At 55.4% G+C, this 25,678-nt stretch overlaps 1 protein-coding gene across 1 annotated transcript; it reads left to right on the top strand.

Moving 5' to 3' along the window:
• Positions 1-1,720: 1,720 nt before the first annotated feature.
• Positions 1,721-25,478, top strand: LOC134408895 (B-cadherin-like). The gene is made up of 16 exons (XM_063141408.1): positions 1,721-1,783; positions 1,940-2,048; positions 10,182-10,393; positions 13,533-13,682; positions 14,574-14,729; positions 14,850-14,994; positions 16,191-16,366; positions 16,720-16,848; positions 17,462-17,647; positions 18,326-18,570; positions 18,961-19,103; positions 20,816-21,040; positions 21,379-21,597; positions 22,428-22,558; positions 23,900-24,046; positions 24,505-25,478. The coding sequence occupies exons 1-16, from the start codon at positions 1,721-1,723 to the stop codon at positions 24,712-24,714; spliced, it is 2,646 nt and encodes an 881-aa protein (XP_062997478.1). The 3' UTR covers positions 24,715-25,478.
• The last annotated feature ends 200 nt before the right edge of the window (positions 25,479-25,678 follow it).

Here is a 25,678-nt window from a genome sequence, read left to right as displayed (position 1 = left end):
GGAGAAGAAGGAGCCGTTGATCTGCCCCTCCATTGGGACATGAGAGGATGGAGCAGGGCCTTCGCACCAGCCTGAACAGACTCCTTCATTTATTTTTATTTTCTTCCTCTTCCCTCCCCATCCCCTTTTCCTTGTGTGTCATGTCTTCTTTTAGAATGTAAGCCTGAGGGCAGGGACGGTCTTCTTTACTGATCAATTGTAAGCCGCTCCAAGAGCCTTTTTGGCTGAGGTGCGGGATAAAAAAAACAAGAACTCTAAAATAAATAAATAAATAAATAGAGTGCTGGACTAGATGGACCCTCGGTCTGATCCAGCATCAGGGCTCTTCTGATGTCCTTAAGGACTTGTCCTCCATGAATTCCACCCATCCCCTTTTACAGAAGAAAAGGCCACTCTCCTTTCCTCAGCCACAGGCATTCAGTGGGATGCTCCATCATGACTTGTACGCAAGAACAAGACTTTTCCTGCCCCACGAGTTCATCCAGCCCCCCCCCCCCTTAATGCCATCCAAATCTGTGGCCACCATCCCATCCGGGGCAGTGAATTTCACGCATCACTTTTGCACCATGTGAAACAGCGATGCCTCCACCCCCCCCCCCCCCACACACACACCTGAAGTGGACACATAAAACTTTATTGGGGGACCCTGAGCTCCAGGTATTAGGAGGGAAGGAGGAAAAGGGTTCTTTCTCGTTTCCCCCACACCAGGCCTCAGTTTATACACTCCTATCAGCCCCCCCCTCCTCCCCCAAACAACTTTTTTCTAAACTAAAAAAAGTTGTCGTGGTGAAAATTATTACAGGTGAAGACAGGCCCCTGAGCGTGTCTAAAGGCCGTTTTCCTGATAGTGGGACACCTGCGCAGCTACGACCGGGACGCGGCGGGGCTTTAGGGGAGCTCAAGGCCCCCGCCCGCCTTTTCCTGGTCTCCCGGCGGCGTCCGGAGTCCGGCCTCGCCATTTTCACAGCGCCCCGTGCAGTGCAGAGAAGCTGCTGCGGGACCCCCGGGCCACGTGGCCAGGCCAGCCCCCCCCCCCTTCCATCGGCACCTACAAACAGCGCCGCTTCTTCCAACACCCTCCCGCAAGCTTGGGCGGTGGGGGGCGGGGTGGGCGTGGGGGTTCCCGCAGAAGACTTCAAGGGAAGCGCCGCCGCGGCCGCGCCCAAGCGAGCAGGAGGCCCTCGGGCGTCGGGAGGGCCGGGATGGAGGCCCCCGCCCCGCGAGCGCTAGGGAGGGAAGAGGCCGCGCCCAGCCAGGCTCCAAGAGGAGATTTGGGGGAGGGGGGCCGGGCCGGGCCACACCTGGAGACCGCGGGGGGGGGCGGGCGCGTCCTCCTTCGATTCAAAAAATAAACGGGCGGAGGAGGGGGCGCTGAGTGACACAGGGAGGAGCAAGCCAACGGGGGGGGGTGCTCCCTCTGTCCCCCCGGGCGGGAGTTGGGCGGGGCCCGGCCTCGTCCGCTCCTCGCCGGGCTTCGCAAGACCTGAGCAACCGCCCCCCGGGGGAGGGGAGGGGAGGGGAAGGGAGGCGGCCCGAGGGGGAGGCCCCGCCCGGCCGCCCAGCCTCACCTGGCGCGGCGGCTTTAAAGGCGCCCGGCGGGACAGGCGGAGCTCGGCCGGAAGGAGCAGCGGCGCGCGGAGGCGAGAAGCAGCCAGCGAGCGAGCGAGCGAGCGGAGCGCGGACAGGCGGCTCTCTTCCGACGGCGCCCCCGGTCGCGGCCATGGCCCCGCCGCCGCCCGGCCCCCGCCGCCCTCTCGCCCCGCTGCTGCTGCTCTTCCTCCAGGTGAGCGCCCGCGAGGCGGCAGGGGGAGGGGAGCCGGAAGAGCGCGGTCGGGGGGGGGGCTCGCACTCTGCTTCCCCCCCTGCGGGGGATGGGCGGGCCGCTTTTCGGGGGGGGCTGCGGGCGTTGGCCCCCTCCCACTCGGTGTTCGCTTCGCAGGTGTCTGCTCTGCTGGGGGCGCGCACGAGCCCTTGCCCCGCCGCCTCGGAGCGCGTCGTCTTCACGGTGCCCGACGGAGAGCTGTCCCGGGGCCAGGCTTTGGGCCAAGGTGAGGGGGCGCACGGCGGGGGGGGGTCGGCTCATGCCTGGCCTGGAGTGGGGGCGGGTTAGAGGACCGCCCGCATGCCCGGGGCGCCGCTCGGCTGCCGCTCACGGGGCGCTTGTTCCGCCGCCTTGGGGGCTCGGGGGGGGGGGCTGCCGCTCTCCGCCCCAGCCGGGCCTCTCCTCCGCTTCTCCGTTGTGCAGCCGCCTCGGGGCGGGCGTTGCGGCAGAGCCTCGCGCCGCCGCTGTGCTCTGCAAACGCCGCTGGCCACCCCTCGCCCGGCCTGGGCCCCTCTAACGGGCGCGGCGCGGCTTTGGGGGCCTCCCGGCGGGCGTGAGCCACGCCGCGCGCCCGGCTTCCTCCGCTCTCGCCCAGGGCCGCCGCGTGCCCTCCCCTCCCCCCTCCGGGGGGCTGCCGGGACCCTCCCTGGGCCGGGATTAGGCTATAAAGCGGCCGCGTCAGGGGAATGGAATTCCTGGCCGGGGCTCGTGACCCCGCGGCTCACCCCGCCCAGCGCCTCTGCCTCGTTGCAGCATGACCCGGGTTCAAATCTCAGCCTGGCTGTGAACTTGCTGGTGCCTGCAAAGGGCTGCCTCGCCAAAGCGGAACTTGCCCGGTTGCCCAGCTCGCCCTCGCCCTCGCCCAGCTCCGCTCTTCATCCGCTTTATTTATTTATTTATTACATTTCGATGCCGCCCAATAGCCGGAGCGCTCTGGGCGGTTCACAAAATCTGGGCGGTTCACGGTATATTGGCCCCCAGTGCCAAAATGTCAGTACCTTTTGGAGCAGGACCTTTTGATACGAGAACCTGACAGTACCGGAGAACCCGTTTGGTTATGCTCTCTTTTCCATGCCTTGTTTTCAGACACAGGAGTAAACTGCCAGAAAACTTCTGTGGTTGATTCAATTGTACCACTGGAAGCTTCCTTTATTTACCATGCAGGGAAGATGTGGAGCCTTATTTCTTATTTATTGCTTTGTGTGCAAGACCCAGACAGTTGTTCCTCTAGGTGAAGAGGGAAATTGGAAAGCTGTGCGTGGCCTACAGCTGCCCCCACCGTTGGTGATGCTGGCTGGGGCTCATGGGAGTTGTAAGCCAAAACACCTGGAATGCCACTAGTTGCCCTCCCCTGGTCTAGAGGGTCAAGGGCTTGGGTTCTAATTCCCTCTCAGCTGCAGAACTCCCTGGGTGCCCACCCTGCTTTCTGCCCCTCCCCACCATCATTGGCTCTAGATCCAGGACAGCGCTCTCAGCTGAAGCCAGGCTGTCCCCCCAAGGCTGCGCTTCTGAGCCACTTTGGAGGGCCTGGTGTGGGGGCAGGAGGTGGGCACTGAGCAGCCGCTGGGCCAGCAGAAATGGGCTTGGCGCCCGGCGTCCCGCATTCCAGGCTCCTGCACGTACCACCCTGTGTGTGTGGATGAGCATGCCTCCTCCTTTGCTGGGGGTGGGTGGGTTGCTGCAGCCTCATGACCAGCACCCCCTGCATAAACCCCCTTACCCATCCACTGCTCATGGGGTGCCAGAGGTCACTTTTCCCTCCTCCTCCTCCCTGTTTTCCGGGGTCTGCTGTTAATGGCGCGCTGGGGGCCCTCGGCCTGCCATCCTAATTGCCAGCAAATGTCGCTCGTTGTTTTGTGAAACAGGCACATTGTGTGTGGAACAGAGGCCGGTCTGTCTCCTGCCTCGGTCACCCCTGCCAGGAGTAGGAATCCGTTTAACTCTCTCTGTGCCAGCGACTTAAATCCCCCAGAACTGCCCCTCCTGCTAAAAAAGGCCAGGCAGCTCTTCTCCCTGCTCCCACCCCCAGCAGGCTGCCTTCCACCTGCCTCAGGGTTTGGGTAAAAAGGCTGAGGAATGAGTGGTTCAAAAGTTCTGGCACCGGATCCAGCCGCCCTTGCTCAGCGAGCCCTTTCCAGTGTTTGAAAGTGACCTGTTTATCCAGCCGTGCTCCAATCCAACCTGTGCGGAAGGTTTGCTGGCTTGCACCCAAAGCCAATTAAAACCCTTGTTTATGTCTTTGCGGTCAGAAGCGGGGGACTTCCTGCATGGTCTGGCATGAGGGCAGGCCTCTCTGGCCCCAGTTTTCCCTCCACGCAACTACTCCTGATGCCCCCTCCCCTCCCTGCCCGGGTAAGGAGTTGAAGATTTCCCGGACTTTGTGCCAGCTCAGTGCTACGGGGAACTCCTGACTCGCTTTGTCCCTAGAGAAGGCCTCTCTTTCCTGGCTGCATCAGGTGCCATAGTGTGATTTCATCACTCGTTGCTAGCAGCCCTCCCTGGAACGAGAGAGAGATTTACAGCACCTAAAAGCCTCTGTTACCCAGGTGGTGCCGTACACAGTGAATGGGCAAAGCATGTGCGCTGAGGGAGGAATGTCCCTTTCCACATGCCGTGATGTCACTTAAAGCCAGAGTTTGGCTGTGGTACGTACAAAGTAACTGGAGCTTCAGGTCACGTGCAGAGTGCATTTTCATTCCTCCTAACCCAGTGTAGCATATGCATTTGCCATTCAGAAGTGTGGCTTCTTATCCAGTCAGTGCAGCCTTGAGCCCCTGTACCCCTGTGTTTCAAAGATTAACTACCGCTGGGTGCTTTTTGCACAGAAGTAAGGCTGTTTTAAAACAGTCTCTAGTTTAGGAACTCTTTTGGCCGTTAGAAATGGGCTGTCTTGAAAGTACTGCAGCATCTTCTCCTCCAACATAGCTTTGGCAAAACCTTGTTTGCAGATCTAGCCGGGTTACTGGCAACACCAACACACACACACATCCCGCCGTGGCAAGCAAGGGCCGTTCCTGGCCCCAGCCCATGCCGCCAGCCATGTTCCCTGGGACCAGCCGTGGCAGCGCACGGCTGTGCCCCACTCCCCCTCGCCTTTGCCTGGTGTGTTTACTGAGCAGCTAAAGAGGGTTTAATCCGCTGTAGCCCCAGCAGGCGCTGGGCGTGCTCTCCTCACCTCTTGCACAGCTTGACCTCTGTAACGGAGGCGCCTTGAGATAAGGTTGTCAGCACCAGGGGCCACCTCGAATTCCAGGCATGCGGGGGGGGGAGGGGAAGGGAAGAGGGGTGGTGCCACTCTGCTGCTTCGTCCCCCTGTTACCTGCTGCTAACTGGGCCCAAATCTGCTTGCAAGCACGGAGCCCTGGAGGCTCCTACACCACGCTCTCCCTTCAGCCATGCAGCTGCAACAGCCTGGACCTCTGGCACTCCAAAGGGGAGCTCTCTCTGCCCCCCCCCCAGGCACAGCTCTCTGCCCTCCCACTGTGGTGCTGCAGCATGACAGATCCATGGTCCTCCTGGGGGCCCCTTTGGCTTGGAAGGATGGAATTGGAGCACCAGAGCAGAACCGTAGTGAAGTTTCAGGGGACTAATGGCCAACTTCTCTCTTTTTAGTGAGGTGTGACTAAGCTGGGATTAGCTGCTCCAGTGGCCGCCCATTCACACTTTGCTCAAAGGCTGAATAATGGTCCTGGGGGGCAGGTGGAGCGCTCTGTGGAGAGGCCTCCCCTGGCCCCTGCGGTGTGCTCTTGTAGGACTGTGGTACCAGCTCCCTTTCTTGTGCGCATGACTGCCTCTTGCGTCCATTAGGAGCTGCCTGGTGGATGGCAACCTCCCCGTGTCTCTGCGCTGTTGGCAAAACCTCCTGGGGAAGGCAGGAAGGATGCTATTTCCAGTAATGGCAGATGCGGGGGGGGGGGTGTTCTGGTGGCCCTGATGGGTTCAGCTAATGGCTGCGCAGCTCGTCAGATTCCACTAAGTGATGAGAGCTCAGAGATGGACGGAGGCAGCTTTGACCTCCAAACCTTTTCTGTGGCTTTTGTGTGTGGAGTGGGAAGAGTCTGTTTTTTCCAGGCTGAACTCTGGTCCTTGTTCAAAAGAGCAGGGCGCACATCCGTGCATGCGTCTTCTGCACATCTGCAGGCACAAATCCAAGCGCAGGAGCAAGAGGGGGGGGTCTAGCTTCTGCTGGTCCCGACAGCGCAGTGGGAGAGGTTTTACAAGCCCGCTTCTGGGGCTGTGGCCCTGGAGACCACGGAGAGACTTTGTTCTCCAATATTCCAAACCAGCATGGAGCCGTTTGAGGACTCATATTAATTTGTTGCAGTTCTCTATTGCCTGGTAGCTGAAGTGCTCTGAGCAGCTCGTAAAATAAAGCTTCAAGCCGTAAAATACAATAATGTCATCAAAGATAATATAAAAACCTTAATGTTTTGAACAGAATAAAACACAGGTAAAAGCCACTAGCAGTTAAACCGAAGGACTAAAAAGCCTGGGGAAATGAAAAGGTGTTCACCTGGTGCCGAGAAGACTGCAAGGTAGGCACCAGGTGAACCTCTCTGGGGAGGGCATTCTACAGTGGCGGTGCCACCACTGCGAAGGCCCTCTCCATAGCTGCCACCTGCCTCCCCTCATTTGGCAGGGGCACCTGGAGAAAAGCCCGGAAGCTGACCTTAGGATTCAGTCCAGTATATACGGAAAGGGGGCTTCAATGCGAGTGTCGCTGTCGTGACAGGGTTGGTGATGCCTGGGTGCAGCTCTGGTGCCATCGATGGTGTGGAGACGCTCTGGCAGCACGTTAATATCCATCTAGTCTGGGCTTTGGGTGCTCTCTTCAGTGGGGCTGAGTAGCTCCTTTTGCCTGGTGTCTCAGGCTTGTTCCAGCAGCTTCCAACGACTGGGCTGCTCACACTCCCAACAGGGCTTGTCAACAACCTCACACTCCCAACAGGGCTTGTCAACAACCGTGGGATTAATTCAGTCCTAAAAAAAACACGAATTGCTTACGCTGCCACCAATACCTTCTTGTGAGCATCATTCCAGGGGGTGAGCTGTGGTGTTTTGTTGCAGCCAAAACAAGTTTTGCGGCCTGTTGAAGACTTATGGGCTTATTGGTAATAAGCTCCCAGGTGGCTTTTTGATCAGCCTAGCTGGGATCCTCACAGTAGCTGGGAGGAAATGGGTCTTCTCAGCATCCACTCCGTGTTGTGAGCTATTCCTGTTGTGATGCAAAGTTTTTGCGGAGGCCTTGAATGGGTAATTAAGAGTCATTGGCTTTCCAAAAGACTCCTATAATACAAGCACATGGCAAGCATCAACACAGCTGCCTGTGTTTTTGTACTTTCCTTGGAGGTGTGGCTGTGGGGACTGGGGTGATGAATGCCTGCAACTGCGGATGGTGTAGGAATCATAGAATTGTGGAGTTGGAAGGGACCACGACGGTCATCTAGACCAACCCTCTGCAAAGTGCAGGAAACCAGTTAAACCATCCATGAGAGCTGGCTGTCCAGCCTCTTTTTAGAATCATAGAATAGTAGAGTTGGAAGGCTTGAACACCTCCAGAGATGGAGAACCCGCATCCTCCGTAGGTCGACTGTGCCAACAGGAAGTTTTCCCCTGACGTTTCGTTGAAATCTAGGTAGCTGTAAAGGGAGGAGCGTTCTGGCTCGTAGCCAAGAAATTCCGAGGTGCCCCTTGGAATAATCACTAGCGCTCCCGCTCTGTTCTCACATCCAGCACCCAAGGGAGTCCGGAGCCTGTCCTAAGCGTTGTACTTGCAGAGGGGCTGGGGCTGGGCGAGAGACACGCCTTACATCACAGCCTGGGGGCAGAGAGGGAACCCAGCTTGCCCACCTTGCGTGCCTATTTTGATAGCCTTCCTCCAGGTCCCGTAAGTGGTCACAACAAGAGGGGGGCTAAAGCCGCCTTCCCCAACCTGCTTGCCGCACATTTAGGACTTGGACTCCCATTCACCCCAGGCATCTTTGCCAATGGCCAGGGATACTGAGAGTTGTGGTTCAGGATGCCTGGAAGGTACCAGGGGGCGAAGCGAGTAGAGCCAGCCGTTGCTTTGGCATAGCCAAGCTTGCCAAATTACCCTGGGGGAGGTGGTGCCAGCTACGGGTGCTGCTAGCTAGCTCCCTGTTCTGCCCCCCCCCCCCAAGCTTTGAGGCCCAGCAGCTCCTTCAGCACGAGGCTTGCGAGGAGACGGCTCTGGGCGTGGCAGGAATTGGGCTGTGCAGGAGCCCATAAAGGGAGCAGAGGGCAGCTTATCTGCCAGAGGCTTGGATGTGCCCTGTCCTTTCTGGGACTGCTGACTCAGAAGCCGCCTTGCCGACAACAGGGGCGATAAAGAGCCAGTGAGATCTACTTGGGGCATTTCTGGAAAGTATCAGGAAATGCATCACTCCTCAACTATTGCCTGCAAATTACCTGCAGGCAGGGCAGCGTTGCTCATCACCCTGAGCCAAGGGCTCAGCTGTGGCTGCGTGTTCTCTGGAGCGTGTGCGAGCTGGCTGCGTTGCTGACGCCGGGCTTCCTATACTTGCAGGATTTGTTGGAGGGCTTGATGAAGGAATCTGGGGGCGGGGAGGGGGCAGGCAGGAGGACTCTTATGCTGGGGGCCTCCCAAGCCACCTTGCCCCGTCTGTCAGCATTGCAAACACAGGGAGTGATAAGACGGAGCGGGTGTTTCTGCGCTGAGTGAGAAGCTGGGCTGGGGCTGGGGTGAATTCCGGCATGCTTGCGGTGTGCAGGTGTCCTTGTAGGCAAGCGCTCTTGTGGGTTTGTAGGGCCTGACCTGAGCTCATAAAATTCTGAATGCTGGGATATGCTTGTGGTGTAGGGGTGTTTTGGGGAGTCTGTATATATTTATTTATTTGTTTCATTTTTATACTGCCCATCAGCCGAAGCTCTCTGGGCAGTGCACAATTTAAAACCATAAAATGCCACAAGTATAAATTTAAAACATTAAAAAAGTTTAAAAGGCAATATAAAACCAGCTATATTAAAGACCAGGGAAAGCCTGTGTAAAAAGGTATGTCTTCAGGAGGCGTTTAAAAGATATTATATTTTCCGCCTCCTGAACTGCACCGGGGGGGGGGGGGAGTCCTCCAGAGGGTGGGGGCCACCACAGAGGAGGCCCCGCCATTGAGGTTCTTCATGGAATGGCCAGTAGGGCCTCCTCTGAGAATGATAGTTGTCGTCTCGATGTATATAAGGGAAGGCGGTCTGCTAGTTTATCTTACTAAGGGCACAATCCTGGCTGGGGTATGTTGGGAATTGCAGACCTTGCATAGGATTGTGCCCTAAGAGCTTGGATAAGACTTATCCCAGCATGGGATAAGTCTGGGCCTTTTCACCCCAGTGGAGGCTCCCTAACTCCGATCTACTTCCAGGCCAGCCTCCCCCAACCTGGTGCCCTCCAGATGTGTTGGGCTACGACCCAACCACGCCCAGCCAGTGGCCCTTATGCAGTGCCAGGTTTACTCTGTTCCGTTGGGCTGACTTCTAAACTTCTCTAAGACCTGGAAGGGCTGCCAGTGCGCCCCCCCTTCCCACCTTGCCTGTTAAGGGGATCGCAACCTCCATGTTATGAGCTGCAGGAATTTAAGGTCAGGACAGGGAGCAAGATGGGGTGGGGGGGGTTTGCATTGGAAAAATCCAGGTGATGACCCAGCGCCCCGCTGTGTGGCTGGGCAGGGCCCAACCCCGCAGAGCCCGGCCCTGAGAAAGAAGGAAATCTCCCGGCAGAGTTTGTATAAGCAAAGGTGGGCTTTTGTTTGCAAGGCCGGCCGGCGGGATCTGATCTGGCACGTAGGGAGGCCTTGGCTGTTGGCTCTGCTAGACAAGCCGGGGTCCCTAATCAGTCTGGACTGAGCCTGGATTGCTCTGGCCGGGCTATTAAAGCTCCCCCCCGCCCCCGCCCCCGCCCGTCTCCCTATCCCTGCTGTGTAAGCAATTCAAGAACTCTTAGTGCCAATCCATTAAAGGGCAAACAAGGCCCCTCCCCTCGCAAGATGCTATCTTGAAGCCGGTGGGGATGTTCAAGGCTTCCTGGCTGACTGTTTATCCAGGGCGCATTCCAGGCGCGCTCTCTTCTCTGGCTCCTCACTTAGGAAACTTGTTCACACATGTGCTGAGGCAGGTCAAAGGTTGGCTAGCCCAGATCAGCGTGTTCCGGGCCGTCTCAATAACATGGGCCATGAGCTGGGCCGATGTGTTCCTCAGCCACTTGAATCTCTCTCTCGTCCTGGGATAAGCGTTGAACGGAGTCTTGGGGCTTTTCCCCGCCAGGCTTAGAGCCCGGCCTTCGCTAATGCCGCTCCCTTCTCCCCTCTGCCTCTCCCACCCCCCACCCCAGTCCAGTTTTCAGACTGCCACGGGCGGAAGCTGGCCTCCTACGGCACAGAGGACGAGCGCTTCCGGGTGCTGGCGGATGGCACCGTGGTGGTGCGGAGCCACACGCAGCTGCACGGGCAGGAGCAGACCTTCGCCGTGCATGCCTGGGATTCCACAGGCACCAAGATCTCCGCCTGGGTTACCGTGCAGAACAAAGGCCGGCCTTCTTCCAAGGTAATGTGCCTGGCAGCTGGCAGGCCACGGGGGGGGGAGGGGGGAGATCGCAGGTGGCAAGCGCCATGGCAACCTTTGTGCCTCCACGAGCGGTTGTGGTGGAAACTCTGCAGGTGAGGCGGGCCGTTCCCCTGCAGGTGGAATCCACCTCTCTGAGCGCAGGAGGGGGAGATTCTTCCTGCCACCGAAATAACCGTGGTTTTCCCCACAGCCTCTGAGCGCCGCTGGGTTTAAGGCTGCTGCTGCCATTGGTGATTCTTGTGCAGTCGAGTCTCGCAGGAACCAAGCGAACCTTGATGTACAAGACTTGGCATGGCTCTAATAACAGCAAAGCAACAGTGCCCTTAAAAGTGTCTACAGTTAACAAAATCCAGAGTTAAGGGACATAAATATGCACAGTTAAAATAATAATATATTTATTTGTTACCCAGCTCTCCCTCCGGATCGAGGCGGGGCACAACACAGAAACACCATAAAATACATAAAACTAATTCAAACATTTAAAACCAGTGCATCATTAAAAGCAGCACGCCATTAAAAAAGGCATCTTAAAATTCCACCGGGGAGGCCTTCCAGAAGAGATCAGTCTTTATGGCTTTCTTAAATTCTGGAAGACTGTTAAGTTGACAGTGTATAAAACATGGCAAATGTTAAAAACATTGTAATGAAGACATATGTGTCACAACATGTGAATAAAAGCCTGAGTATATAATATAAAACCTTTCAAAACTACAAATGGGCCGTGCATAGTTTTAAAGCATATTATATTGTGGTTTAAAAACAAAAAACGGATGCATTGTCATATGTGTCTTTTTTACGTTGTTACAATATTTTAGCATTGTGGCCTTCAGGTTTTATATATGCTAGTTTTTATTTGTTTATTGTGATGCATCTGTCTTTGCTACAACGTTTTTAACGTTTGCACTTTTTGTAATTAAGCCATTTTAGTTGTGTAGATTCATGTCCTTAACTCATGACTTTGGCAGGGAAGAGGTCGATTTTGTGGTTTTGTTTGAAGTCTCTGGGTCATAACAGTTCTCCTCTCCAGTACAGCTTTCCCCAGCCTCATGCCCTCCAGGGTGGCACAGCAAGGGCCAGACCCTAGGACCCAAGTCCAGGGCCCTGTAGCCAAGCCCACCCACCCACAACAACCCTGAGAGCAGCACATGAGGAGGGCGTCAAGACAGCAGGAAGGAAACTCCATGTTAGTCCTGATAGTGGCAAGATTTAAGTGAGTTTAAAATGCAAAACTGCAGATGGCTCAGATTATTTCTTTTCCGTCGTTGTTGGCAAACAGTTTTATTCTAACATGTCAGGAATATAGATGGGGAACTGTAAAGCTTGGAAGGACAGGCGGGAAAGGGGAAGAATGTTTTACGGTGTGCTTCCTCCACAGCCGAAGTAACACACGTGGCTGAGTAAAGGGACGTAACAAAACCGTCACGTTCAGGGTCTGAAATTAACTAGTTGCATCTCTAGCCCTACAGATGTGCTGGGACTGCAACTCCCAGCATAACCGGCTTGGGGTTGCTGGTAGTTGTAGTCCAACACAATTCCCATCATTCCCGAGCCAGTCATGCTGGAAATTGTAGGACTTTTTCCTGTCTAAGCCTGCAAAGGATTGCACCTTTAGGGAGTTAACGTTATCCCAGAAGCTGATGCTGGTTTCATGTTCTGGTTCATAGTGGAATTAAACTACAGCTTCCTGGTTGGAAAGTAACTGGAAACTGGTTGAACAAATCCCAGAAGTTTTCCATTATGACGCATCAAAGAAGGGGATGAGAGAACAAGCAGGCACAATGGTAATTCTTGTAGGATGGCAACTTTCCAGAAACGTTGAAGCCATGATTTTTTTTTAAGCAAGATTAGAAAATTAGGGGGAAACAGAACTATATGCAATCCTTTTTCTTCTTTTTTTAGCAAACTCAAACTTATTTTATGCTTGAGCAACGCATAAAATGCATCATGTTAAAGTTACTTTGCATATAAAATTGTACTATTTGGCATGTTTATAGAATTTTAAAGGATAAATGCCTACGATTTTTTGCAAGCAAAAATATGGATATTCCCAAGACCAGGCCTGCAAACTGCTGTACCCTCGACTCCCTAAGCACGTATATATGAGCTTTTGTTATCTGAGCAGGAAAAAGAGTTGAAAGTACAAACCATGAATTGACCAGTAAACAAAAGGAATTGTTTTATGAGGACAGAAACCGTCTCATATAATCTGCCATATGAAGGAGTAACAGCATTTTTAGATATTGAGTTAAGGGTTATAAAAACGTTGGACTTTTAAAATCAAACCTTTCCATCACATACGCATTCTGGTAATTAGTTGAGAACAAAATTAGTCACGTTTAGCTAACGGCAGCATCACATGTCTCTCATCAGAATCAGTTCTGAACCATTAATAACTTCTCATTCTGAGTCTCTGCCTTCACTTTGATCGTCATGGACTTCAGAAATCTGCGAAGTTTGCACAGATTGAGACCTCTCTTCCACATGTTGTTCTATTTCTTGTTTTGATTTCTTCTCCTGAAGCCCAGCAGTTGAGCCGTTCAGCGAAAGCTGCCAGCTGCTGCCTCTCCTGGCATTGTCATTCCTCATTATGGCATGAGCCAGCCCCCTCCCCAAGATTTGGACCTCAGCGCCCGATGGTCAGAAATGCTGGGAGTTGTAGTCCAAAACATCTGGCAGGCAAGCCAGGCTAGAGAAGACAGACCTACACAATGAGCAGGACTGGAAGCCTCTTCCACGGGAGTTCTGTGAACACGGGCTTCCCTCTCAATGCGGTTCTAGTGTTTTGCAGGCGCCTTTCTTAATGGTGGGTCTTGGCTTTCCAGGGGAGCATTTGGCTTTCCATGGAGGCTGGAAAGAACTGCACAGGCTGTGCCCCATTAGCCAGCTCAGGGCAGGAATGACGGTGGAGCTCTTCCTGAGCCATTCACCGTGATCGTGGTGCGTGCCGTTGGCTTTCCTGCCCGTACTGCTAACAAGATGGTGACCATCCTTCTTCCCTTGTTGGAAGTGGGACGTGGGCGTCCCAGGTTGTGGTCAGTCAGGTTGCCAGCTCTGTAGCTCTTCCTCTGCACACACACCCATGACAAGCAGCTCTGAATCTGTCGGGCCCTTTTTGCAGGAGGAGCCTGACCCCGCCAATGAAGGGACGAAGGTGCTGCGATTCCCATCGGCAAAGCCTGGTTTGAAGAGGCAGAAGAGGGATTGGGTGATCCCTCCCATCAGAGTCCCTGAAAATGAGAGGGGTCCGTTTCCCAAGAATCTTGTTCAGGTAGGGCGGAGTACTGCATTTGCATCCATGAACCCTCCTGCCCTGGAGGTAATAAAGAGCTACTTATTCTCAGCAGACATGTGCATGCAGGTCTGATAGACATGTGCTTGGGGGAGTCTGCTGCAACAGAGCTGGGGGTGTGGGGAAGTTGTTCCTCTGCCTTTCCCCAACCAGGTGCCCTCCAGCCATCCTGGCTGGGAGTTGCTGGGATCTGTGGTCCAACCCATCTGAAGCGCAACGTATGAGCCGAGGGTCTGTCTCAACCAGCATTCTTTTCACACAGTGGCCATCCAGCTGCCTGTTGTAAACCCACAAGCAGGAATGGGTGTAACAGCATTCCCCCACCCATGTTCCCTAGCAACTGGTTCACATAGGCATACTGCCTGTGATACTGCAGGTAGCGTAGAAGCATCAGGATTAATAGCCATGGATACCCTTCTTCTCCAAGAATTTATCTAACTCCCTTTTAAAGCCATCCGAATTGGTGGGCCATAATTGTATCCTGTAACAAATTCCGTAGTTTGAGTATGTGTTGCATGAAGAAGTCCTTCCTTTTATTCATCCTGCATCTCCCACCAATCAGTTTCATAGGATGACTCCAGCTCCTAGTAGTATTATGAGAGAGGAAGAAAAAATGTCTCCCTCTCCACGTCCTCTACACCAGGCATAAATTTGTACGCCCCTCTCATGTCTCCCCGTACCCTCTTTTCCCCCAAGCTGAGCAGTCCCAGCTGTTGTAACCTTCCCTACCTAATGGCGATAGAGTAGTGACCAGCGGGGCGGCCCTTGTGCCAGCCAGGGCTTCGTGGCATTGCGCACCAGCAGCCCTTTTCTGGAAAAGCTACGCCTGCCTTGTGAGAACCCGCCCTGGTCCTTCTTTCCTTGCCTCAGATCAAATCAAACCGGGATAAAGAGACCAAGATCTTCTACAGCATCACTGGCCAGGGGGCAGACACCCCTCCCGAGGGGGTCTTCACCATTGAGAAGGAGACGGGCTGGATGAAAGTGACGCAGCCACTGGACAGAGAGCACATTGATAAATACCACGTGAGCATCCCTGAAGTCGTCTGCTTTTAGGTGGGGGGGGGAATGTTCCTGCCATTGAGCAAAGGGAGGGGGGGTCTGCACCGCACAAGTGCTTCAAACACAGATCTTCCTCTCCTGTAGCTTTTATCCCACGCCGTGTCTGAGAATGGCAAGCCTGTGGAGGAACCGATGGATATAATAGTCACCGTCACGGACCAAAATGACAACCGACCCCAGTTCACCCAGGAGGTCTTTAAAGGGTCTGTCCTGGAAGGAGCAACACCTGGTAAGGTTGGGGGGGCAGGGAGATGGGGGGGCAAAGCACGGGCACGGTGGAGGGACGGAGACCCTCCTCATCCTGGCTCTGAAAACTCGAGTCAGGCTGGGCTCGCAATCGGCCAGGCTTAAGGTCACCTGTTGTGGTTTGTGACAGCTGGACAAGCATCTGTCGGGGATGCTTTAGGGTGGATTCCTGCATTGAGCAGGGGGTCGGACTCGATGGCCTTGTAGGCCCCTTCCAACTCTGCTATTCTATGATTCTATACCTTCTCATATTTGCAGTCCAGGTCCGAAATAGATGGGATTTCTCGTCCTTGTAAAAATAAATATAAAATAAAAATCTGACATCATCACAAAAACAAATGTCCTCCTGACTGTGAACCCTGACGGTAGTTGTTCCAATAAACACTCAAAAGCAGCCGTGCCAATAAATGATTCTCATCCCATTTGGCAGATCTGTGAATCCTCTTGGCTTACTCAGTGCTGCAATAGGCATGGCTTTCCTGAGCCAAGCGCCACGGCAGACGGCGCAGCATTTGGCCGCCGGGAAGTGAAGGTTCCGATACACTTGAGTGCTGTCGGATGACGGGGTTGTGTGTGGCGCGTCCCTAGTTCTGCTCTCCCTTGAAGCGGCCTTGATTTCCTAACGCTCCCTCTAGATGTGTTGGACTACAACTCCCATCATTCCCAGCCAGTATGGCCATTGGCCATGATGCCTGGGAATGACAGGAGTTGCAGTACCAAAACACCTGGAAGGCACCTGGCAGGGGAAGGGTGCCCGGATCTATTCCAAATATCACTGCTTTTCCTAAACAAAAGATAAATAAAAGCAACCCACCCACCCACCCCCTCCTCACTACGTGCTGCTGAGTCCCAGAGTCTACAAAGAAGCAGCGTAAATGTGGTCCTGAAAGATTTTTCCCCCGTCCTGGCCAATGGCACTTTCCCCAGCCAATAATCCTGTGGATTTGGAACTACTGTACTATCAAACAGACGAACTGCCAAGATTGGTTCTCACTCTTTTAAGCTACGGGAAGGGGCCGTAACTTGGGAGCAGAGCCTCTTTCTGGTGTATGTCAGAGTCCCGGGTTCAGGAGGAGGCATTACAGGTCTAGATGGACTGTTGGGTTTGCCTTGCCATAAGACAGCTTCACATGGGCAAACGTTCAGCCTCCCCTCCCTCCTCTCCCCCCCCCCCCCCAGGAACCTCTGTGATGGAAGTCAGCGCAACTGATGCGGACGATGCGATAGAAACCTACAACGGGGTCATTGCCTATTCCATTGTGAGCCAAGAGCCCAAGGAGCCCCACCCGCAGATGTTTGCCATCAACAGGGCAACGGGGGCTATCAGCGTGATCGCCAGTGGCTTGGACCGAGAGGTAAGTGGCCAAGCTGGGCAAGCGGGTCATAGGGCGGAGCTGCCTGGCTAAAGGCCACCACGAAGGAGTCCCGGCTGGAGCAGAGGGATTCTTAGACCTTCTCAAGCGCAAAGTGTCGCTGCTCTCTGGCGGCTTCCAAAGCCTCAGGATGCTATATGCTTCATCGCCGGGGGGCCAAGCGGGGCCCTGAGGTTTGCTTTGTGGCTCCCAGATTTAGTCCCCAGACCAGGACCCGAGGTGTGTGGGGTTGAACACGTTTGCACAGGGTGGGGCTGGGGCGTTGTCTGCCTGCCCTCCCTGGAGCCGTTCTTGGCCCCTTCTTCCATGCTAACTGGACTTCCGGTCTCTTCCAGCGAGTGAGTCAATACACCCTAACCCTGCAAGCAGCAGACCTGGATGGCTCCGGGTTAACCAACTCTGCAACCGCCGTGATAGACATCGCCGATGCAAATGACAATGCGCCCAAGTTCAAGGACCAAATGGTACGTGATTCTTTGTCCTTTGGGCTTGGGGTGGGCAGTTCCCTGTACCCATGTACAGCCCGGGGTTGGGGGGTTGGCAGGGGAGCTAGTGGGCAGCAGGCAGGGTGGGGGAGGCCGCAGCCAGAACAGTAACTCTTGTGGAAGCTTCGGTTCTGTAATAGGTGTGCGGTCGGTGGTTGGTTTGAGCATGTTCGATCTAGGGTGGACAGAAGACTTTCTCCAGATGCTTTAGAGTTCAGACCATTGGCCACGCTGGCAGGAGCTTATGGGAGTTGGAGTTCCAAAACATCTGGAGACCACCCTTCTGCCCACCCCTGTGTTAGATCCTGCTCCTGGTTGTGGACTTTTTAGGGCCCAACTGGTAGCCAAGGTGTAACCTCAAAGGCCCTGGTAGTCACCCTATCTGCACCGATCCAGCTGGCTGAATGCTTCTGCCCAGCAAGAAATGAGTGCTGTGCTGATGAAGCCGAGGGGGTTGCGGGCAGGTGGGGAGACGTGCAGCACGTGCCCAGCAGTGCCCTGCCTTGCACGGTGGTGGTGGTGGTGGTGGTGGTGAGCTGTGGGGAGAGCACTCCGGCCTAGGCAGCACATAAGGTGTGCGCCCTTCTCTCAGTACTCTGCAGAGGTACCGGAGAACGAAGTGGGCTGGGAGGTGGTGCAGCTGGCTGTGACCGACGTGGACGAGGTCAACTCCCCAGCCTGGCGGGCCGTGTACACCATCGTGCAAGGCAACGAAGGGGGCTTCTTCGCCATCACAACGGATCCAGAGACCAACGACGGCATCTTGAAAACTGCAAAAGTAGGTGGTGTGGCTGTGCGCGCATGCACATGGGCGCACACATGTGTGCATGGGCGGGAGGGGAAAATGCTCGGGAGAAGGGGCCTGGCATAACCCACTCACCCCAAAACCAAACTTCTTAGGCCGCCTTTAAGTTTGGAACCTTTTATGATGAGAGGGACTAGCACCAAAGTATGGCACTTTCTCACCCAGTCCGTTAACTTTGGGCAATGTGTTTTTGGGGGAGAACTTACGGGGCTGTGTGAGCAAGTCAGGGTCTGACCGCTTGGGTGCAAGGCGTGGGGTGAAGGAGGGGCTCGAGCTGACGTGCTTCCCCAATTGGTGGTGACACGTTCCCAGACCTGGTTTCAGAGCTTTCAAGAGAATTGCCTGGGCGCTCGATCAGACATGACGGTTGGCAACCTGTTAATATGAAAGCTCCCGATTTGTATGCTGCTAATAGCAGGACGCTCTGGCTTCCCATTCTCATGGCAATTCCAGGAAGGAAATTTCCTAACCCCCATCCCAAGCAGGGTCTTCCAGGGATGGGTGTGTGTGTGTGCAAAGGCCCCTTGCTCTAAACCACAAAGATGGCTGTTGCAGCATCTCTGTGTAGCTTCTCTCTCTCTCTCTCTGAGTTGAGCCACAGCGATGGGCCTTCCACATGTCCGATGCTTCTCTTCCTCATCCCCGTTTCAGAGCTTGGACTTTGAAGCAAAGAACGAGTTCCTGCTGCAGGTCACGGTGGCCAACGAGGTCCCCTTCGTGGTCAAGCTCCCAACTTCCACAGCAACTGTGACCATCACCGTGAAGGATGTGAACGAGGCGCCGGTCTTTGTACCTCCAGTCCGGACGGCAGAAGTCTCCGAGGACATCCCGATAGGGCGGGAGGTGGCCACGTACACGGCTCAAGACCCAGACAAGATGCAGCCCCAGAGAATCAAGTAAGCTGTTCTCTTGCTGAGCTGGCCTCCGGGGTGGCTCATGTGAGAATCTCCCTTCGGCGGCTTAATGGCTCATTGACAGGTGGATAGAGATTGATGGTGCGGCTGGTGGGCTCGTGAGTCCAACTCCAGGGTTCTGCCAGGCTTCTCCACCTTCTGGGAACTGACTACCTGAGCGGTTTGCCCTTCATCACTCAGTGCTCTGTCTAAATTAATGGAAACCTGGGTGCTGGAAAGACAGAGCAGGGGAAACGATGCCTCTTAATGGACCAGCTTAGACTGGTGCCGGAATATGCAGGCGTCGCAGAATATGAGGAGAACTCCGGCGTTCTGCACAGGCTCACTTTTCATAATAGGTTCCTGGGGATTAAATCTCTCCTCTCCTTTCAGGTACTCTATGGGCAATGACCCCGCAGGCTGGCTGGCCATCCATCCTGAAAACGGCATCATCACGGCCAGGGACCACATGGATCGCGAGTCCCACCACGTCCGGAACAACACCTACGTGGCCACTGTGCTGGCGGCGGATGACGGTAAAAGCGGCGTGGCTGGGAACGGGGGCCGGGGGGAGGGGTGGCCTGGTCCGTGGTGGCCGAGGGAATCAAAGGCGTCTTTGTTGGCTGAGCAACCAGCTGCTTGGGAGCTGCCCATGTGAGGGGCGCATGGCGCCTGAGCTGCAGCCCCTGGCGGGCTGTCACGAGGAACCGCATCTCGGACACACGGCTGTTTATCTGGTTCAGGAGGGGAGGGGGAGAACGAACCTCCAGCCTTCAAAAGGCGGGAACGGGGCTGCTGTGATGGCCACGGGCTGGCTGAAGCTCAGAGAGGAAGGAGGGCCTGTGAGCCTCTTCCGTGGCTAAAGTCATGGCAGAAGGGTGGTGGCGGTGGCGGTGGCAGTGGCGGCAGGGTGCACACGTGTGCAATGCACAACTTCCTCAGATCAACTCTCCCTTTTCCCACCACCCCCTTTTCTTGGGAAGGACGGTGTGAAAGTACACTTGGGTGTTGTATGCACGAGTTCACAGCCCTAACTCTTCCCACACAAAAGTCACACATTCTGTGCTTTGAAAGCAAACAAAAAATGAAGTAGGCTGATAAACCAGATCGTGCAAATTCGTGCTGCATGGAGCATTGCCCCTGTTGGCTTCTCAGCATGGGGCATACTTTGAGCAGTGTTTTCACACTCTTCAGAAGCCAAAGCAAGTGGAATAATACCTCTGGTGGTTGGAACACCAGTCTTTATATTTCCTTGATGTACTTCAGGAACCCAGACACAGTGCAGGTCTTCGGAATAAATTATGCAAATAGTTGGCATAAATCTGAATATTTTGTGCACAGCCTGGTTTGGTGCTCTGCAAAAGGCAGTCAACCTGGGTAAAAGGTGTTGTGGGGGTGGGAGCAGTCCTGGGGGTGGAGGAGTTATTGCCGGAAGCTGCAGGGAGAGAGAATAGTAGGAAGGGGCCTACAAGGCCATCGAGTCCCACCCCCTGCTCAATGCAGGAATCCACCCTAAAGCATCCCTGACAGATGGTTGTCCAGCTGCCTCTTGAAGGCCTCTAGTGTGAGAGAGCCCACAACCTCCCTAGGTAACTGGTTCCATGGTCGTACTGCTCTAACAGTCAGGAAGTTTTTCCTGATGTCCAGCCGGAATCTGGCTTCCTGTAACCATACAGGCCACAAAAGTCCGGCCCTTGGATACTAGTTAGTGCTTAGGTAGATATGCTGCTACTCAGACTTATTTCTGCAACTTTATTGACTAGAAACATTTGTGTTGGAGGCTTCATTTCTTCACCACAATATATTTTTAAATAAAACATTCTGATCCCTTTTAAAATCAATGCATGCTGGGCTCCTAAGATTCTGTGTAGAACTGGTTACAGATATACTTGTTATTTATTTGCAGTATTTTTTACCCTGCTCTTCAGTCCAAAAAGTCTCCCAGAGCAGTTTACAAAGATTCGACATGAGCCAATTCCTGCTCTCAGGCTTATAACCTAAAATACATGACATAAAAGGACAAGGGATGGGGAGGGAGGAGGAAAAACTCAGGCACTGCTCCTTAGTTCCAAAGTTCTCTTCTGTGTGTTTTTTCTGGCCGGGAAGGGCGAAGCGCACTCCTTGCGGCTGGCCAATGTTTGGGGCTAGCTTGATCTCTCCCTTGCCCTGGCGAAGGAGCCCTGTGCTTCTCGGCCACTTACTCTGTTGCGTCTCTGCTCAAGCTGCCTTCCTCTCTCCTCCGAAACAGGCACCCCCCAGAAAACGGGGACAGGCACCCTCCTACTGACGCTGCGGGATGTGAATGACAACGGCCCGGTGCCTGACCGGTGGGCGATCACGGTCTGCAATCAAGACCCAGTGCCCCAGCTGCTGCGCGTCCTCGACCAGGACCTGCCCCCCAACACCGCCCCGTTCCGCGCAGAGCTCCGCCACAATTCAGATGAAAACTGGGCTGTAGACATGGACACGAACGGTGAGGGTCCTCCCCCCACCCTGCCCGCGAGAAGGCAGCTCCCTTGTCCAGGCTGCCAGTCCTGAAGCTGTTGCTGCCTCTGGCTGACCTCTCCTGTTCCCTGGGGGCCAGAGGAATCTCCCAGGCCAGCCCCCCCCGCCCCAACACATCTGGAGGCTGCTTGAGACCCTTTTTTCAAGGCAGTCACTGCTGGGTACCCAGAGGAGAGGAGCCGGCCGTGTCCCTCTCGCCCGTGGCCGTTGGTCACAGGTGTACCCTCGGTACCCACAATCCCTTTCACCTGAGGCTGGGGCCCACGTGCCACTGCCCTGACTGTTGCCCTGGCGGTGCTTTCGCAGGGGAAACGGCCATCTTGAAACTGCTGACGCCCCTGAAGCAAGAGACGTACAACGTTTACCTCGAGCTCTTTGACCACCAGAACAAGGGCCAGCTGACCACCATCAAGGCCACCGTCTGTGAATGCGAGGGGCACGTGGAGGAGTGCCCGGAAACGCAGCTGGCTGGCGTCGGGGCTTCCGTCATCCTGGCCATCTTGGGCTCCATTTTGGCCTTGCTGAGTGAGTGTGCCGGGGGAAAGGGAGCTAAATCCGGGGTGGCCATGAGCGGCCGGGGGATCAGCTCATAGGAGGGGCGGATTTGGGGCTGTTCACTGAGGCTCCGGACAGTGTGCTGCAAACAAGACGGAGGCAGGAGTTAACATATGTGGGGTGGACTGATCTCTTCTCGATCCTCCCAGAGTGCAGGACACGGAATAACGGGCTCGAGTTAAAGGAAGACAGATTCCAGCTGGACATCAGGAAAAACTTCCTGACGGTTAGAGCAGTATGACAATGGAACCAATGACCAAGGGAGGTTGTGGGCTCTCCCACACGAGAGGCCTTCAAGAGGCAGCTGGACAACCATCTGTCGGGCATGCTTTAGGGTGGATTCCTGCATTGCGCAGGGGGTTGGACTCGATGGCCTTGTAGGCCCCTTCCAGCTCTGCTATTCTATGATTCTATGATGCTTCTCCGAGCCATCCTCCCTGGAAATGCCGTGGGTGGCCTTCTGCAGAGTAGTCCTCATAAACTGGGTGTCCTGTTTCCTTCCTTCCTTTCCCTGTACAACAGGGACTAGAGGCATGGCTCCTTTTTATGAAAATGAGATTGGTGGCCCTTGGAGCACTGCCCAAGACTTTGCTTGCCTCTACACTGCGTGTCGCGTCCAGTGTTCACGTCTGTCATTAGCAACAGTCATCCAGGGCAACTTTGCCAGTCCTCGATGTCTCCGTGGCACTGGGCGTGGCACGTGGGGTGGATAAGAGTGACCGTAGCTGGGCCTGGCCGTTACTCCCTGGTAAAGGTTCGCCAGCAGCGGCTGAGTCGTGTCTGTTTCTGGCCTCTTCCAGTTCTGCTGTTGCTGCTGCTGCTCTTTGTGAGAAAGAGGAAGGTGGTGAAGGAGCCGCTGCTGCTTCCGGAAGAAGACACGCGGGACAACATTTTCTACTATGGGGAGGAGGGCGGCGGGGAGGAGGACCAGGTGAGTGACTCTCTGTTGGTCTTCGTCCGAGGAAATGGGGGGAGGGGGGAGAGGCACCAGGGCACCTTCTATCCACATCACCCCGAAGGAATTGGCCCTGGGGCCTCTGGGGGCACTCTTCAAACACTTAAAAGATTGTCACACAGAGGAGGGCCAGGATCTCTTCTCGATCCTCCCAGAGTGCAGGACACGGAATAACGGGCTCAAGTGACAGGGAGCCAGATTCCGGCTGGACATCAGGAAAAACTTCCTGATGGTTAGAGCAGTACAATGGAACCAGTGACCTAGGGAGGTGGTGGGCTCTCCCACACTAGAGGCCTTCAAGAGGCAGCTGGACAACCATCTGGCAGGGATGCTTTAGGGTGGATTCCTGCATTGAGCAGGGGGTTGGACTCGATGGCCTTGTAGGCCCCTTCCAACTCTGCTGTTCTATGATTCTATGACGAGGCTTCTCCACTCTCTCCGGGTCCCTCATCTGTTTCCTTGCGGAACCTCAAAAGTGCCCACAGCAGCTGGTCCGAAATTGCCAGGAGAGAGGGGGCCGGTGACATCTGTCCTGGATTGCCCTAGTGGATGCTTCTTTGCTTGGGGTTCCTGCTCATTGTGTCATGGAAGGAAGGTGGGCCTGGAAGGGTTTGCAGAGGCCCCTGAGGTCGGATTGGAGGGTTCTTGCCCGGCCGGGCCCTGCTTGCCCTGGCAGAACAGAGCACAGGAGATTAGCGATGGAGCCGAGCGCCTTGCTAAGCTCCCAAGTGGGCCTGGAAACCGGTCTTCCCCCTTTTCCCTCTGTGCTGAGCCTCCATTTGATGCCAGTCAGAGCATCAAGGTGTCCAGACATTCCTTCCAGCCGCCTGCTTCCCTGTTCTGCTGTTTCAGTGGAATTGACACGGAGGGAAGGGAGAGGTGTTCCTTCTCAGGTGTAGCTGCATGCCGAGTGCTGAGGTTGGGGCTGTGGGGGGGAGGTAGGAGAGAGCCCCACCCCCCACACCACTGCTATCACTGAAGCAGGCAGGGGAGCAGCTGGGAGGCAGGTGGCGTCATGGCTGGCTTGGAATTAAATTCAAGCTGGAGAAGAACTTTGGGGACTGTGATCCTGGCTTCGTATTTGAGGCCAAAAGGTTCCCGTTTCTCGGCTGGGAAGTGCAAGTTTTGGTGCCGTTGCTTTTGAGAATATGGACTCTCGCACAGGATCGCTGGGATGCAGGCAAGATCAAAGCCTCGCTTCACCTCTGTGTGTGTGTCGGGTGCGTGTGTGTTGCATTCGTGGTGCCCTTCGCTCCCCCCCCCCCATTATATTCTGCCAGCCTCAGCAGCACCATTTCTCTCTCCTTCCTCCGCAAGGACTACGACCTCAGCCAGCTGCACAGAGGCCTGGATGCTCGTCCGGAGGTCGTCCTCCGGAATGACGTTGTGCCCACCCTCCTTCCCGCGCCGCAGTACCGCCCGCGCCCAGCAAACCCTGATGAAATTGGGAATTTCATCCATGAGGTAAGGCGGTCAGAAGAGAAAGGTACAGAAAGGGACGAAACGATACAGAGCGGTCTAATTTGGTGTGTGTGTGTGTGTGTGTGTCTGTGATATTTTGATCCTATATGCCACCTCCAGTATCCGAGGCAGTCTGCCTATGTGCACCTGTTGCTGGGGAACATGGGTGTGGGTGTGCGTGCTGTTGCACTCATGTCCTGCATGTGGGTCTCCCAGGGGCAGCTGGCTGGCCACTGTGTGAACAGAAGCCCTTGGCAGCCTTCTCCAACCTAGGATTTGTAGTCAGACACACCTGGAGGTGACCGGGTTGGGCAGCGCTGCCTTAAGGCAATGGTTGTGGTTCCGGCCCACGTGCCTGGCGATCTGGTGGCCGTCGGCTAGCGTGGCCGGTGCGACGAGGCTCTTCCTCTCATGGGAAGCGGCTGACCCGTCTCTCTCCCCTCCCTCCCTCCCACCCACAGAACCTGAAGGCGGCCGACACGGACCCCACGGCGCCTCCCTACGACTCCCTGCTGGTGTTCGATTACGAGGGCAGCGGCTCGGAGGCCGGCTCCTTCAGCTCCCTGAACTCCTCCGGCTCGGATCGGGACCAAGACTACGACTACTTGAATGACTGGGGCAGCCGCTTCAAGAAGCTGGCCGACATGTACGGCGGTGGTGTGGATGACTAAGGCGCGTGGCTGGCTTCCGCCCCTGCCGTGGGCATCTTTGCCGGAGCCACGTGCTCCTCCTTCTCGACAGGGCCCCCTCTTGCCCCGTGCCGGCTGCTGCCCACATGCCAAACCCACCGCACCTCCGCCTGCCCCCCCCCCCACGTGGCCGTGGGCTTCCCGAGGAGACCCTCCCCCACAAGCCTCCTCTTGGGAGGAGGAGGCCCTGAACCCGCCTCCTGGCCTCGCGTTTTGCCTCCCTCTGAGCTCAGGGCTGCCTCCAAGCGCCGGCCTTGCAGGGCTCCGGGCCAGCCCGGCCCCCTCTCCCTACGTTACCTGCCTGAGTGCCTCTAGATGATGGTGCCGTCCCTTGCTGAGGAACCTGGCGGCAGGCCGGCAGGCCCAAATTCTGCCCCCAGATTCCGGGAGTCAGAAGATGCCGCCCAGTTTTTGGTGCTGGGGCTGGCTGTGGTTTGCTTGGAGCCTGTGTGTGAGATGCAAGGAGGATAGACGCTGGAGGCTGCGGTAGCCGTGTGTGTGTGTGTGTGCTGTAGCGGGCCAGTTCTGCCCAGATGCCTCCGGCCAGCCCCATGTGCTCAGCCCCACAAGTGCCAGCGGCCCTCCCAGAAACTCTCTTTGCTGCCTTTTTTTAAAAAAATAAGCGTATCCTATGTGTTCCTAGGTCAGTTGGGTTTTTTTTGTACTGTGTATAAAATAGACTTGGTGATAAACTAAATGATTGGACAATCAGGGTGTAAAGTTTTAATAAAGGATTTTCTTTTTTACCATGAGTGTTCTTCCCTGAGCTTGTCCAGGCTGAGCCACGGCAGAAGGGGTCGTCCGTCAGCCTCCCTTGGGGGCAAGAAGAGGCCGGTCCCTTGCTCAAGAGCAGCTGGTGATGATGGTGGTGAGAAGGGGAGGGGCCGAGGGAACCTCCTAAACCTGGTGCCAAAGTCTGGATAGGAGCACCGTGGTCCTGAGCCCA

The sequence above is a fragment of the Elgaria multicarinata genome, chromosome 14 (assembly GCF_023053635.1).
Source record: "Elgaria multicarinata webbii isolate HBS135686 ecotype San Diego chromosome 14, rElgMul1.1.pri, whole genome shotgun sequence".
Classification (NCBI taxonomy): Eukaryota; Metazoa; Chordata; class Lepidosauria; order Squamata; family Anguidae; genus Elgaria; species Elgaria multicarinata.
Note: the sequence above shows the minus strand (reverse complement) of the source record. Positions and strands in the feature narration are given on the sequence as shown.